Here is a 17,335-nt window from a genome sequence, read left to right as displayed (position 1 = left end):
AGTTTTTGATGATAACTTGCAACAAAAGTTGCCACAAAAATCTACAAAAACTCACAAATAAACATGAAAACTAGCCAAGCAGAAAAAAGGGCCAGCCTACCCATTAGAAAACACTCAAATTCAGAAATGTTTTTTATGATTTCATTTGAGTGGTCAGCAAATAGTCAGCAGCAAAGAAAATGGAAAAAATATATTCTTTTTTAATCATTTTCTCATTTATGTAATTGTTCCTTTGATAACATTGCATTAATTTGAGGGCTTAACTTAGGCTTGGTGGCAGGGGCTCCACCCCTTGACCCCACACTATATCACAACAAGGAACATGCCAAGAATGCTGCCCCTGTAGCCCATGAGGAGTGCTGCCCCTCAGCCCCAATGGAGGCTGCCACCCCCAGACTTCCACTCTGGTTTTTAAAAGTGAAAATTAAAATTCTACTTGGGCCAATATTTACCACAGATGAAACTTCTAAAATTACAAATACAGATTTTAGTCTATTATAATCATATGACACTAAAATGTGCATTTATTTTTTTATCCATAAATGAATGAAAACGACATATGACTTCTGTAAACTCAGTTTTATGCATGCTTTTAAAGATTATTTTACAAATTTATGTGTTTTTGATGTTCAAAAATTTTGCCAGGTTTTAGTCAAGTTCTTTCTGAGTCCCAAGTCTGAGCCAAATTGTAGGCCTGCTGAGTTTTTTTCAGGTCCAATTTTTTATAACTACGATTTCAACTGTGTTGAGGAACAGCATTTAGCTCAAAGTACTTCAAGTACCTCAACTTTGAGATGTAATCATTTGTTCATTGTCCTAAATAGAAATATTGCATAGTATGGACAAAATTTTGACTTATGGCTATGAGTATGCTCCCCTCATTTCTCAGTAATATTACTTAGAACTTAAAAACTATGTAGTTTTCTAAGAAAAATGTCATTTGTTGAAATTTGGACAATGACTGGAACTGATTCAGATATATGTTCATATTCAATGGTTGTCCCTAAACATCAATGCAATTAATCATCAGAATAAACAAATATCAAGCACAAAATTTCATACCTGGGAGGATTCCTGTGTAAAAAATTAGCAACATCAGATTTTGAAGGCTTGAACAAGGAAAGCCTAGCTGCAAGGGCTTCCTCAAAAGGAACAGAACCACCCATTGCTCTGCATCAAAATTCATTACTCTTATGATTGCACAAAATTCACAAAACAAGATAAGGCTAGCAAACAAATAAAATTCACCTTGCAGTCCAAGCTGCAACAGCTTCCCCTGCACCACAAAATTCTGCCAATTCATCGATGCCCTCGTCTATGCAGACAGTGCTATCCACATCAAAGCAAACAGCATCAGCACTGCGCCAAATCTTCAATAATTCTGTGATAGAAAAATAAATGGATATAAATGAGATTCCAATATAGAAACAACTTTACTGTCAACTGAGCACTTGATGAAAAAATGGATCATAAAACCTTATGTTGAAATTTCATCTAATGAATCAAATCTTCATATAAAAAAGTATGCATTACCTCTAATCAAAACATTCATAATTTTTTCAAGGTTTTTGTCAAAAAGAATGATGAAGTATATTTAAAAATACTGTATGCTTCAAACTTACGTCCCAGTCCTTGAAACGTGTGGCAAATACAACCAGCAGGGATTCAATGTTCAATGCAACCTATTTAATTACAACAACTAGAGCCACATAAGCAATCCTACACAAATGTCAGCACAAGGACTAGTGTATGGCCATCACTGAAACTATCATTGTAATCCATATTAGAATATTTAATTATATTTTAATCACCTATATTCAGTTCCTTGTTTAATGGTCATTTAGCTTTTTAGTTAATTAGCTTTTAAGCTTTATTTAATCTTTATTTAGTGTTTAGCTTTTTAGTAGTTAACTTTAAACAGCTTATTCTTAATTTAGAACGTCGTCTTGTAATCTCTATATATATGTGTGTGTATCATTGAATATATTATCTGATTATTTTGTTCAATCAATTTTTCATGATATCAGAGTGGGTCGATGGGGTTTGTCAGGATTTGGCGAATTTTTTAATAAAAAATTGGTAGACCTTCTACCTGGAATATTTTTCCAGAATTTTTTTTTTCGATTTTTTTATGAAAAAAATCTTTGAAGTTTTTTTGGCTTCCTTGTTTGGAAAACTGAAGGGTTTTCTGTCTGCAAGTTTGAGAGCTTTTTGCGTTTCGTGCCTACATGGCTAGGGCACAATATTTTCTGGAGTTTTTTCGCGATTTCCCTGGGCACTACAAATTTTCTGCGTGTTTTGGGCGCTGTTCTCCTTTCCTAAAAGAGGGCGTTCGTTTTTCCGGCACGATTTTTCAGATTGTGTTTATGCAGGAAGGTTTTTGTGTTTCTCGCCACTCCTCCTGTGTTTTTCGCGACTGTAAAATTCGTGATTTTCCTGCCGTGGTCGCGTTTCATTTTCGCGTGATTTCTGTCCCTAATTTTACTGCGAATTTTCGCGATTCTGCATATTTTGTTTCCGACGGCAGCGGCGACTGCCTGCATGTTTTTTTTCGGTGGTTTTTGCGCCATTTTCGGCGATGTTTTTTGGCCAAGTCGGGAAAAAACGGCGACGTTGCACGATGTCTCAGGGGGCCGCGATTCAGACAGCGCGATTATCGCGATTTTTCGTGTCCTCGGTGTGTTTTTTTTGCGATCCTGTTGTTTTTCTGCGTTTCTGCTCGATGATGGCTTCTGCAGATTTCCGCCTCCATTTTTATTTTTTCTTTCGTGGGTTTTGCCACGATGGAAGTCTTTGCTCTCAGACCCACGGATTTTCATTTTATTTAACCCGCGACCAGCAAGGGTTTCTGCCTGTGGAATCTGTTTGTGCCATCAGCGCCTAGGGTTTTTAACAGCTATTTTTGGGTTTTCAAAAAAATTATTCCGTGGGTTTTATAATGTTTATCCATAAAAAATTATTTGTCTGGGTTTTCTGATTTTTCTCCACAAAAAATCATGGGAGGGTTTTGCTTGATTTTTTACTCAAAAATCAGGGAGTGTTGTTTTACCACGTGATGTCTGCTATTTCGCTGCATGAAGTTTGCTGTTTTACCACGTGATGTCTAGTATTTTACCACGTGATGTTGTCTGGTGTTTTCCCGCGTGATGTCTGATGTTTACCGCATGATGTTTGGTGTCTTATCACATGATGTTTTGGGTCTTGCCATGCGAAGTTTCAGGGTTTTGTTTGATTTTTTCCTCAAAAATCGTTTCAAGATTTTTTACCATTTTTTCCACAAAAATGATGATTTGTATCTTCAATTTTGGAGGGTTTGTTGATTTTTGCTCAAAATCGTGGTTTCAAGTTTCAGTTTGGTTATCCAACATCAGGTTGGATGAATTCTGGTATTCTTGGTCATTAACATGTTGCAGATCCAAGGAGGGTCTCCGCAGCAGAGTGTTCTTTTTGTTTATGATCAAAAGACCTGCAATGTCTTTTGTAGGGTAGTTAGTAGATAGAATGACCATTAAGGGAGGGTATTAAAATATTTAATTATATTTTAGTCACCTATATTTAGTTCCTTGTTTAGTGGTCATTTAGCTTTTTAGTTATTAGCTTTTAAGCTTTATTTAGCGTTTAGCTTTTTAGTAGTTCACTTTAAACGACTTGTTCTTAAATTAGAACGTTGTCTTGTAATCTCTATATATACGTGTGTATATCATTGAACAGATTATAAGATTATTTTGTTCAATCAATTTTTCAATCCATAGTAGATGCAGCCAGACACTAATCACTGGCATCCCATTGCAAGGTAGGTTCACTAAATTATGGCATACATATCCTACCCATGTATGGCTTAGCAGTCAGAAATCCATTTCTATTCATATGAGAAGTTGCATCACTTCCTACCTAGGATCGATCTCCTATTAAACCATTCGTGAAATTTTTTATCTTAGATTATTAGTAAATGATAAGATTCTCACACCAATCGTCTAACAAATTATTAGGTAGTTCTCAAATGGTAAAGATGCTAGAATGAAAGTCTCAATCTCAAGAGAGTATTATTGATAAAGGACTTGTGCATCACCTTGAGGCCATACATTCTAGAGCTTATGCCTAAAACCATATCACTCATAAAATCTCTTACAGTAGAGACAGTAGAAACATCATTAAGAATTGAGTTATAGATGCTTGAGAAAGAAGGAAGAAATTAATTCTATTGAAGTCCACAATTGACTAAATTAAGTCAATGGAACTTCAAAATGTAGTAATAAATTGATCAATTCAATCACTCTTCTCAAGGGTCACTAGCCATCCCAGAACCCCCATTGGAACAATGCCTTGAACCCCCTAGTTATGGCAGGATGTGCAGTCTATAAGGAAGTTAAAACATGCACAATATACAACACATATTCAACATGTTGGAAGTGCAAGATGTTGATGCAATACTGGGCATCAAATTTGTCTCCAGTTTGCTTTCTCCTCTTCATAAAGAGGTAGATTTCTTCACCATCGTTTCCATGAGCAGACATTTCAACTTGCTTTGAAGGCAGAAGCAAACCAGCAAATGGATCTATGAAGCCCAACCAGGTTTTTGCATCTCAAGATAAGAGTTTATCTACTACACCTCCTAGCTCTTCTTACCCTACTAGCCCATCATTGAAAAATTCTTTCCAAAGTGACAACAAAAAGTGTTATATTTCTTCATCCAATAATGATAGAAGATGTGGTTATCACTAATAACTTAAAATTCCACAACAAAAAAAAAATGTTGCAAGTCAAATAAACAACCACATAACAATTGTCTAAAAATACACAATGAAAGCACTGAGCAAGAACAACAAAGAATCTAGAAATCGCAATCTCTATTATATGCAAAATAATTACATGCACTAAGGACCACTCCAAAATGTATGGTATTCAACTAATTTGTGCTATCCAGCCAGCAAAATTCCGCCTACTTGCTGAGACTCTTTGCATTACAATTCATCCCCTATTGTAGGTGTTGTGACCATTTCACACATCACCCCATCGAAGATGAGGCCCCCTTCTTTTTTTGCTTTCCAGGAGCATAAGTCGATTGATTAAGTGGCTAGAAGTCCAAGTTAGGCTCCAAATTAGAGGTTTTACCTTAGGTCATCGTCAAGCATGTTAATTGCAAGAAAGGTCTTAGGGTTTAAGGTGGTATGAATTAGGGTTTTGATTGGCATAGGTCGAAATGAGGAAAGAGTCATCAAATTTGCTTTCAAGGATGGATAAATTGTGAAATCTCATGTTATAGGTCAAATTAGGGTTTTTGATGTGAAAATTGGACAAGGGCATCCATTTGCTCAAAAAGAGTGATCCTGATGAAGTTTTTGCTAAGGAAAGAGGGTTTTGTGCAAACAAACCTTAAAAGGCCGCCCTAGTTGATTGAATGCAATTGGTCCTCCAAGTGCCGCCACCTTAAGCCAAAATTGAACAATTTCATATGAGTGAGAGGGTTTCAAATCATCAAGTTTGTACAAATGAAGACAAAATCACCAATCGGCAATGGGAGAATTGACGCTAAGGAGAGATGAAAGCATGTTGGTCAATTTCTATCTTGTGCAAACAAAGCTCAAAAGTTCGATTAGCTTTGGTGAATGAAGACAAAGTAAAATTCAATCTTCCAAATGTTGATTTGATCGAGATATGAATGAACCTTGAAATGCCGCCAACATCAGATTTGAATTTGACAAAGAGAAGGGGTACGAATGAACACAAAATTCTGATCCATTTTGATAGAGCAAAGTAATTAAATTTTGATCGCTCAAATCAATTTAGTAGAAATGAACTCCAAATGGCAACTTAGCAAGGAAAATTTTATTCATGCAAAAATGAAAGTGGTGCAAACGAAATGTAAAATGAACTTGGTATGAACAAAGCCTCAAAAGCCGCCACTTCAAATTCGAATTTGGCAAAATGAAAGTGGTACAAATGAAATGCAAAATGAACTTGGTACGAACGAAGCATAAAAGCCGCCACTTCAAATTCGGATTTGGCAAAAAGAAAGTGGTACAAACGAAATGCAAAATGAACTTGGTACGAATGAAGCCTCAAAAGCCGCCACTTCAAGTTTGGATTTGGCAAAATGAAAGTGTTACAAACGAAATGTAAAATGTCCTTGGTACAAATGAAACCCAAAATACTGCCACATTAAATGTAAGGATTGATATTGATTGACAGTACGAATGAAGATCAAATGCCGAAGTACAAAGGAATGAGAAAATACCGGTCAAGTTTGCTAATGCAATTGCAATTACAAATGAAGGTCTCAAAACCTATCAAGGCTTGAAGTACAAATGAAGAGTCTAAGACTAATTTAAATAATAAGTGCAACTGAAGGTGCAAATGCCAATCAAGATCTTGAAGTAAGAATGAGAGGGAAAAGGCTGATTACCTTAATAAATTCGCAATGATGAAATCATCAAACAATTGAACTTGCAAATGCTGAAGTACAAATAAAGTCTTTAGGGCCGCCTAGCATATGGTGCCAACAAAGGGTATTTCACCGCTCAAGTTACTACAAATGAGCATGAATTCACCGCTCTTACAAGACAAAAGAAAATAGCTGGCCTCCCTTTAAAATCAAATAAGCATTTTTCTTGATTCAAGTCGGCTATCACAACAAGAGCGCCCAGCAATTTGAAAATTTAAAAAAAACATTTTTTTTATATAATGCAAATTGGCCTAGAGGAGATTAAAGTGAAAGAGATGACTCTTGGACATTCAACGCCTATATAGGAAGGGTGTTTGGATTTCATTTCAAACATCTCTCAAAGCAATCAGGCAATTCCAAATCAGATCTGCACTTCAAGAAAACGAGTTTCGAAGACAGCGATTTTGCATTTAACTTTTGATCATTACATTTGATCAAAATACAGTAAAGAAAGCGAATTTTCATCAGACTAGCGATTCTTCATTGCAAAGAGCAACAAATTTATTGATCAAAGAAAGCGATTTTGGAAGACAAGTTGGAAAGAAGACATTTTTATCCACTTTGAAAGAAAGATTTTGTGAAAATTCACATAGTATCAGGTCTACTGCAGCATAAAGGGTGAAGTTTAGTCAAATCAGACCTTGATATTTGGCAAAATCTTATTTGTAAGACCTTATTTCAATGCAAGGTTACTTTATTAGAAACCCTAGGTCTTATAATTTGCTATAAGAACTTCAAAATCTGAGTTTATTATTCATCTACATTGATAATCTGAAGATCCGGTTAATACTGAGAGGGGGTGAATCAGTATTAACAATAATTTCAATCTTAAAACTTGAACTTATTAAACTTCTTCAAATCAAACATAAACCAGTAATAAACTCTTTACCATTACCGGTAATCACTGATAACCAACTGTTAAACTGGTTTATCAGAACAGCTCATTAAGTGTTCATCAATATGCATAAACTGAAAGTAAAACATAACAGCACATAAAAACATTCACCATATGAACACCATGTTTTTCACGTGGAAACCCAAATAGGGAAAACCACGGTAGGAATTGGTACCCACAAAAATTGTGCACTCTTTCGAAATGCGCCTTGTTAGGAGCCTAGCCCGGTTAGAAGCTTACAATGATGCCTTGTTAGGAGCAAACCCTGTTAGGAGTCACCTGGTTAAGGGATTTAGATGATGAGCCTTGTTAGGAGCTTTGACCTGTTAGAATCAACCTCGCAAGAGGATTTAACACTCTAATATAGAGCTACCCGGTTAAGGGATTTACAATGTAAGGCCTATTAGGACCTACCCGGTTAAGGGATTTACAATGTAAGGCCTATTAGGACCTACCCGGTTAAGGGATTTACAATGTAAGGCCTATTAGGACCTACCCGGTTAAGGGATTTTGACTGCTGCAATTGTTGGAGAACAACAGTGAATGATCTAGGTACAGCACTTAACTGCTTGCTTGATCAGATCCAATTAAGCTCCAAATCTGCTACTCTCTAGCAGATCTCATACTCTAGTTTGGCTTCACACTTTTCTCAAAACCACCGACACCCCAAACATTAACTGTACCGACATAAATAACCTTTACAACTTAGTCGGTTACAAAACCCTAAGACTTACAACATAGATCATCACAGATCTTTTACATCTCATTAAAGATCATCATTGACCACCATATGGATCATTACAATCAATTACAAATCAATTACAACCGTTGAATGATCATCGCATCTCAATCTGATACAAAGTCAAACCCTTAGAACACTCCACTAAGCACTTTGCATATTCCCAAGAAATTCGCTCTCCAAACGCGCCAAAACATCTTTTAAACACTTCACGAGGTTTGTGCCACGTCATCACCAACATTTGAACTTGATGTAGATCACCGCCAAACCAAAAATCAATACCGATTAAGAGAATTCTTTACTGGTCCTTAAACCCTTCTTAAACCCTAGCAAAAATACAACAAAAATCATAAACATGATTTTTGATAACCAAAACATGATGTGGTTCCGGTCAGATACATATTACAATGATACAAGCTCACATTCCAAACCGCAACACTTCAATCATCACCAATCGCCAGATCAAATCAAAACATTCCTCGTTTACCGGTTAAGGCCCTAATTCCCAATTCACTGTCTATAATACCGGTCAGGCATTCCCGATAGACCCAAAAGACTTAGATGGCAAAATACAACATAGTAAACATCAGTTGCCATCAATGACAACGCAAATAACTGATCAAAGTCATCCGATCATACAATCTCAATCTCTTCATCACAAAAAGTCCTTTACCGGTTCAATCACCACTCTTGATTTGTATCAGTTATGCCAATTATGCCAACATACAGGTCTGATTTTGCTCTCCTAAGAGCTGTTGCTTTCAAAAAAATTTCAAGAAAGGTTTTAATTGTTCATCTTAGCCAAGGTATGAAGAAGATCAATAGAATGGTTTTTGTTTGAAATATCATAATCTGAAACCTGTTAGTATTTGTCTTTATCAGATTTTGTTAGCAGCTTAATTTACATTTCAATCAAGACTAGAGCATCAAAGATGAAATCTGATTTTACATCATTCAATTACTAAAACTAAAGCCTACATCTATGTTGTGATAAAAGTTATTTTGTTTGTAGGTAAATGTCTGGAGCAAAGACCAAAGGGAATAGGAGGCAAGCTCAAATGAAGAATGAATTCAAAGGCGTACTCTTTGAAACCAAGCTCACCTCCAAATGGTGAAAGATTGGTGATACCAACTTTGGACACACGGATATGGACGATTTCCAAGATCAAGTGTTCGAGAAAGGCAAATACAACACTTCCAAAATGGCGAAGAAGCTCACAAGGAATGGCATCTCTCATATAGCCAGCTTTCCACCAACAGTCCAATGCAGCGAGCTAATCCTTGAATGTGCTAGGCATTACAACCCTTGTTGTCGGGAAATATGTATATCTTATGTTTTGGTAGTAATGTTATTTGTTAGTAATTAGTTAGCCGACGGGTAGGTAGTTGGAGTCGCGACGGTTGTGTCACACCCCTTCGGTTGCTATATATTGTACTACCTGCGGGTATTGAAAGGTGTGGTTTTGACGACAAATAATGATATGAACATTGTATACACTCTGAGTTATTAATGGAAAGCTTATTCTTGTATTCATGTTGTTATTGCACTGTTTATTTCTGCAGTACTTTTGTATTCCTACTGCTTACCCAGTGAGGCAAACATTTGGTGCCGTTGCCTAGACATACTCGGGAACGGAAGAAGCGGATGGCGCACGAACACGATGGGCCTACCCGTTGGTGAGATAAGCCCAGAGACCGACGACGCGCAAACAGAGCTCTACAGCGGAGAAGACACTGCAACGAGGGAATTTTCAATCCTGCTCTAGGTAGCCATCGAGACCTGCGTCCGACGAGAAGCCACGGAGGCTGAAATCCCACCAAGTGTCGTGTGGACAGCACTGGAAGTTAGCCCAACAGTAAATCGGTTGATGAACCACCTCCCCCGGTTGCTTGCACAAGCATCGTTGGCACAACAAGCTCGCCTGGAGGAGATTGCCCGAGAAGCGCGACGCCAACAAATCCTCCAACAGTACGAAGGAAGCAACCGTCGGGAAGCGCTGTGGGATGGCACGAGGCCAGGAAGGAATTGAACCCTGAATCCCAAAGGGATAAAGGAACATTCTATATTCAAATAAAGGTGTCATAATATTGACACAAGTTGTATCTAATGAAATGAATTAATAAAGAAGTGTTTTGGTTTTATGTGTTGTTATTTATGGAAATGTATGGCAATTAATGCCCAACCTATTAAACAAAGATAGAAATAAGAAAGCAGAAACGGACGAGTGGGAGGCCGTGCAGAGGGCCTTGATTCTGGAACGACGAGTAGAACGTAGACGGAGGCTGAGGCAACTTGCCGAAGGACGACCTGCCGAGGGGTTGCCCGAAGGGAACCAAGGAGGTGTCACGGAGGGTGCAGAAGCCAAGGTAAATTTCTACGCGTCGCCAAAACATCGTAGGGTGAGAAGCCACGAAGAGTTTCTGGAGAAAACAAGGTTACGGAGGAATCTAGTTGAAGAGACCCGGGATCAGTTCAAAAACTTATCCCTTACGCCGCGAAGTGAGGACCACCAAAGGGAACCAGTAGCAGGCGCGGGTGAGAACAAAGGGGAGGAAGACCGTACGGCTGTAGGTGCCACACACAACAGGCAAAACACCGTACCTCTAGTCACCCATGCAGGACACACCACCAACGTCGAAGGGAGCGGCGCAGGGGCACAAACACCCACAGCCACCTCCAGGAAGACGACCCCCATCGATGGCAGGCAAACAGAAGTTGCCTAAATTCAACGGAGATGGCAACAATGACCCTGTACGGCACTGTCGTACGTGTGAGACAATATGGTCAACCAACGAGGTGGTTGACAAAGCGGATTGGGTGGTCCAGTCCCTGCCACCTTGAGAGGGGTAGCCATTGATTGGTACTCTGATGTGGATAAAGTAAAGGTGGGAACATGGGATGAACTACAGAAAGCTTTCGAGAAGGAGTTTCAACTCCTTCGAGATGATAATGAGATCGTGGTGGAGATATTAAGCACAAAGCAGGGAAAGCACGAGACAGTGCGAACATACAGCCGATGGTCAAAGGAGTTACTAGGGAAGATGGAGAATCAACCGGCTGACAGACTAAAGAAGAGATGGTTCGTGGAAGGGTTGCAGTCATCCCTGCGGAGAAAGATGAAAATTGTACCACCAACCTCATACGATGACGCGTACAACCGCGCAATGGATTTGGAAAGTGAAGGCAAAATATCGCAGAAGAAAAAGTACAAGTCCTCAACAGAAGAGGAGTCCTCGGGAGAAAGCAGCAGTGACGAATCATCAAGTAAGAAGGTGCAAGCTCTTCAAAAGGATACGCACCGTATGTTGAAGGAATTTAAGAACATGAAAGGAAGCACGAGCAAAAACGAAGACAAGTGGTGCACTGATTGTAAGGAAGAAGGTCACACAAAAGGCACCTGCCCGAAGAGAGCATTCTGCGAAATTTGCCAGATGTTGGGACACGCCGTCAAAGAGTGCCCCTACAACATGAAAACAAAAGGAAACCAAGTATTCTTCGCGCAAGAGCAACCCTCACTGTCAGCGGGCTCCGCCAAGCCGCAAGCCGATGCCACTGCATCATCCGGTGGTTATAGAGGTAACTAAAGAGGAGGGAGAGGCAACAACATCAACAACAACAACAATAGGAGCAGAATGCAGTATGACGTTAAGGGGCGACCAATAATTCAATGTCGGGCCTGCAACTAATGGGGGCACTTCGCTCAGGAGTGCCTAAATACTGAAACCCCCTAGAGCCTGTGTAGATGGTGCGGCCCTGGTGATCACGATGACACAAAATGTCCTAAACAGGGGATGAATCTCCTTAATATTGAGAAGACGGGCCAAGACAAAGAATTATTGGCAATCACTCGTGCGCAAGCGAAGAAGACGTATCCCAACCCCCGCACAAAGAAGGAGAGATTGGGGGAGGCGAAGACCGACATTGAACAAGAGATGGCAGCACAAGAACGGAAGGACACGGAGATGAGGAGACCCTCAAACCGTGTGAAAGCGGAAAAGAATATTATTGGGCAAGTCTTGCAGATGGAGGTACCGATAAAGGTAAAAGACCTTCTAGACTCCATGCCACATTTGAGGACTGCCATCCTCAGCAATGTGCTAAGCACCGCACACGTACCTTCGAGTACACCACAGGTGGAGGTTTCTGTCAGCCCTTCGACTGACCCGATGTTACTAGCCTTGAACAATGGTAGACACCCATCTGTGGTAGAAATGGGCATACTTAGGACCATTCTAAAGGACACCATTGTGGACGGAGGTGCTGGGGTGAATGTACTACCAAAAGAGACATGGAAGAGGCTAGGAAAACCTACCCTGTGGCCATCCACATTTAATCTGGTAGGAGCCGACCAACACGGCATCAAGCCACTCGGCATATTGATGACCCAGCAAGTGACAATTGGTACACAGCCCTTCCAGCTAGATTTTGTAGTTATCCCCTTGAAGAAGGAAGGCTACGACGCCATCCTGGGGAGAGTGTGGTTGATCATCGCGAGGGTGAACCATAACTGGAAGAAAAATACACTCCATGGAGAAGGGAGGGCGGAAATATATCATTGACCTACGGACCCAAGATGTCGGCGAAGAGCTCGCCTCTTCCAACTCGGACTCAAAAGACTCTAATAAATGGGAAGGGGGTCTCGACGAAAGCAAGGGCAAGAACGCGATGGTGCCGAACAGTGAAGGGGTACTCAAATTGGAGGGATGTTCTGAAGATGAGGTGTGCTCACTCAACGGGCTCTTCCATTGGCAAATGGAGGACTACGAACATGTTGCAGATAGAGGAGCCCGCCGACCCAGAGGTCTTCCCTCCGGAATACAGAGAATATAAGGAGGGGTAAGCCTGAGTGGACGAGGCACCCGCACATCAGTTCGAGAAAGACAAGCCAATTCAATTTGAAGAGTCCAAGCTGAAGGCAACAAACCTGGGAGAGGAGGACCCACAGAATATATTAGTCGGGGATGACTGGGATCCCGTGCTAAAGACAGTGGCCTTCAAAATATTTATGGAGTTTAAAGATGTCTTTGCATGGACATATAAAGACCTGAAGGGGGTACCTCCCGAACTGTGCGTGCACCACATCCCGTTGGTACCCGAAGCCCAGCTTGTGCGAAAAAGACCCTACTGGATAAACCGCAACTATGTAGCACGGGTGAACGACGAGATAGAAAAGATGTTGGAGGCCGGTATCATTTTTAAAGTACAGGCAAGTGAATGGGTGTCACCCATAGTTATTTCATTAAAGAAGGAGGCTAACCAAATAAGGATTTGTGTGGACTTCCGATGTCTCAATGCAATTATGATTAAAGATCCTTTCCCAATCCCATTTACAGACAGCATACTAGAGGAGGTGGCCGGCCATGAGATGTACTCATTTATGGATGGATTCTTCGGATATAACCAAATCTCGATCGCCAAGGAAGATAAACTGAAGACCACCTTCGTGGTCGAAGATGGTGTCTATGCATACAACTGAATGTCATTCGGCCTATGCAATGCACCTGCAACATTCCAACGAATTACACTACACATATTCGACAAGATGTCGGTAGGGAATTTTAAAGCCTTCCTCAACGACTGGTCCATCTAAAGCAGGCAAGATACGCATTTGGTAGCCCTCGGAGAGTGCTTGGAGAGATGCCAAAGGTCAAGGCTGGCCCTTAATCCAAAAACATGTCGATTTATGGTACCACAAGGCAAATTGCTTGGGCACATTGTATGCAAAGAAGATCTGAAGACGGACCCAGACAAAATACGGGTAATCGTGGAGATGGAGCCTCCTACGAATGTCACCGGGGTAAAGTCCTTCCTGGGCCACATCGGCTATTATAGGAGGTTCATAAAAAACTTTGCACAAATATCCCACCCCTTGGACAAGCTTACTCGCAAGGGTGAGCTGTACACCTAGGGGACCCCGAAGAGTGAAGCATTTGAGGAATTGAAGACAAGGCTGGTAGCTGCTCCCATCCTCGCTTACCCCAACTAGGACAGGGAGTTCCATGTCCATGTGGACACTTCAAACTTTGCGATCGGTGCCACACTGGCCCAAGTGGGAGATCACGGGTTGGATCATCCCGTCTATTTTGCCAGTAGACTGTTATCCAGAGCGGAGAAAAATTACAACACAACAGAACGGGAGGCATTGGGAATGATCTATGCGGTACAAAAATTTAGACACTATCTGTTGGCAACACCGTTCACATTCTACGTGGACCATCAAGCCCTCATGTATTTGGTCAACAAGCCGATAATTCAGGGAAGGATTAGTCGATGGCTACTCTTGTTGCAAGAGTTTACGTTCACAATAATTGTACGGCCAGGCAAAAGCCATGTCATTGCTGACCAATTGTCCCGGATCAGGTCTGGAGAGTCACCAAAAGGGGTAAATGTCGACTTTCCAGACGCCCACCTATTCAAAATCGCAGTACTACCACCATGGTATACTGCCATCGGGGAATAACTCTCCACCTCTGTATTCCCCCAAGGCATGCCATCGGGAGAGCGAAGAAAGCTTGTGTTGAGAAGCCGCACATTCCAGCTGATTAATGGTTTATTGTATAAAATGGGGCCTGACGAGGTGTTACGTCGGTGTGTGATGGAGGAAGAGGTGCCAAGCATCTTGAGGGAAGCACATGAGGGGCCCGCAGGAGGCCATATGGGACCGAACACTACGGCAAGGAAGGTGTTGCTACCAAGCCTCTGGTGGCCCACATTGTATAATGATGCGAGAGAATGGGTAGTAGGTTGTGATACCTGCCAGAGAGCGGGGAGGCCACTAAAAAGGGATTTCATGCCCCTCAACCCTTCGCATGCTCAAGAACTATTCGAGCGCTAGGGGTTGGATTTCATCGGGCCGCTCAAAGTGAGCCGCGCTAGGAGGTGTCGCTACATTGTGGTAGCCACTGAGTATTTAACCAAGTGGGTTGAAGCGCGAGCCCTACCAGACAACTCGGCCGTAAGTACAACAAGATTCATCTACGAGCAAATTATTATGCAGTATGGGATCCCTATGTAGTTGACAAGCGACAGAGGCGGACATTTTGTGAACCACGTGATTAAACTCCTTAATACAGAATTCAAGATTTTCCATTCTCTATCTAGCCCCTAATACCCGCGAGCCAATGGGCAGGTCGAGGCTACCAACAAGATTATTGTGAGTGTGATATACAAGTCGTACGGTATCGAGGGAGAAGACTGGGAAGAAAAGTTACCTTTGTTCTTGTGGGCCTACCGTACAACCTACAAGGTGACCACAGGCCAAACTCCGTTCCAACTCATGTACGGGCAAGAAGCTGTGGTGCCAGGGGAATTCATGGTGCCAAGCCTTCGCATTGCAGTAGAGAACAGACTCGGAGATATGGAGAGCCTGAGGGAGAGACTGTATGCTTTAAGCAAGTTGGACGAAAAAAGAATGATGGCACAATGGGCCACAGAGGCAACCCAGCAAAGACAAAAGGTCTGGCACGACAAGCATCTTTGGCGAATGAAGTTTACTCCTGGGCAGTTAGTGTTGAAATTCAATGGGAGGAATGAAATCAAACCCGGAAAATTTAAAGTGCGATGGCTAGGGCCCTTCAAGGTACGCGAGGCCAATGCAAACGGGGCGATTAAGTTGTGGACGCTAGACGAGAAGGAGATATCAGATGTCGTCAATGGGTCCAAATTGAAGGTTTACCACGACGGAGGGAACTTGGACCCTCCAGTCAAGATTAAAAAAAAAAAATTTTAAAAAGGCACGATGGAATCACCGTACGGTGAGACCACCGTGCGGTGGCAACACCGACGGTGGAACCACCATGTGGTGGCAACACTGACGGTGGAACCACCATGCAGTGGCAACACCGACGGTAGGACCATCGTGCGGTGGACACCACCGCCCACGCAAAAAAATAAAACACGCGCACACAACAGCCCCCGCCCACGCAAACATAAAACCTCCGCCCAAACGCAAACATAAGAAAAAATAAAAAATAGACGCGCACACGCAGCAGCCCCCGCCCAAACGCAAAAGACACACAAACACACACTCCGCCAAGCAACGCAGGCATACGCAGCCATACACAACCAAAGAAGGTGGTTACAATGGTGTTACGCAACCGTACGGCTATAACCAAAAATCAGTTACAGGAGAACTTAATGGAGTCGGCTGGGAAATGAAGTTGGAAGAAGCAGTTGCAGGCTTCCTCCAGCAACCAGATGGATAAAAATACCAAGGTGCTATCGTCAGGTGTGCGTGTTGCAGGCAGCACCATGGATGCCAACGCAAGTCAAAAGAAAAAGCAGAAAGCACCACAACCTGCCACAAGTGGAAAAAATACATTGACGCCTCAGAATATCACCTTCGAAGGCCTGAATGGGTCGGAATGTTGGAAATGGTGGCAGGACACTCCCGACAATGATTTGGTGAAGCAGAACCTTCATAAGGCAGAAGTGGAGTGGGCTATTCGAATGCCCGTGTTTCCTATCCGCGAGTATGAGGGTGCCCTACGGTTCATGGTGGACACCTTTGACAAGCACACACGCACGAGTACTTTTGAGTACCTCGGGAGGGATGTCACCATATCCTTCAAAGCGATGGACTTCACCAGAGTATTCGGCATCCCAGGCAGACAGGGCAGGAAAATCGAGTTAAAGGCTAAGAAGATGAAGCGTGAGGGGAAGGAATATTGGATTAAATTAGTATCCAAGAACTTGACGATAGCTAAGCTAGACAGCGTGGCTCATGCCACGAAGGGACGAGGAATCCGTAAGACCTTTGTTGCAGAGGGCCACTAGCGGTGCATTATGGATGTCATTAAGAGCAGGTTGACGGGATCGGGTAGGGCATCAGACATCGCCCTCCCTCAGATGTTGCTCGTGAACGGGCTTATGAGCAACATTGTGTACGATTGGGCTGCGTTGCTAGCAAAGCACATGTATGAGTTCTTGACGATACAGCATCGCACGTTCTATATGCCCCACTATGCTATAGGACTGTTCTTGGAGGCCATGCGGGAAGTAGTGCCGGGGGCAGAGTTGGAGGTACGGCCGCAAGGACCGTTGGCAGCAGGTGAGCCTCCTATTATGTATTGGAGACACCTGGACATTGGGCACTCTTCCGCGAAGCGCGCGAACCGGAAACAGACGGTAGATGCAGCCTCAAGGGAACCTGATAGTGGGAGTGAGACTTCCAGTAGTACAAAGGATTCAGAAGCGGAGGATGAGGAGGATGATAGCAGCAGCGCGACGGAGGAGAGGGTCCTTTTTGCCCCACCCTTG

The 17,335-nt window shown here is 42.1% G+C and overlaps 1 protein-coding gene across 2 annotated transcripts in view; it reads right to left on the bottom strand.

Moving 5' to 3' along the window:
- LOC131029621 (phosphoserine phosphatase, chloroplastic) overlaps nt 1-17,335 on the bottom strand; it is a 56,459-nt gene that overhangs the window by 18,826 nt on the left and 20,298 nt on the right. For both annotated transcript variants that reach the window (XM_057960178.2, XM_057960177.2), the window contains exons 2-3: nt 1,249-1,381; nt 1,063-1,170 (exon numbers count right to left, since the gene is read on the bottom strand). In XM_057960178.2, coding sequence (XP_057816161.1) covers nt 1,063-1,170; nt 1,249-1,381 — 241 coding nt within the window. The remainder of the gene's footprint in view (nt 1-1,062; nt 1,171-1,248; nt 1,382-17,335) is intronic.

This window comes from Cryptomeria japonica, chromosome 3 (assembly GCF_030272615.1).
Source record: "Cryptomeria japonica chromosome 3, Sugi_1.0, whole genome shotgun sequence".
NCBI classification, from domain to species: domain Eukaryota; kingdom Viridiplantae; phylum Streptophyta; class Pinopsida; order Cupressales; family Cupressaceae; genus Cryptomeria; species Cryptomeria japonica.
This window is presented reverse-complemented; position numbering and strand designations above follow the sequence as displayed.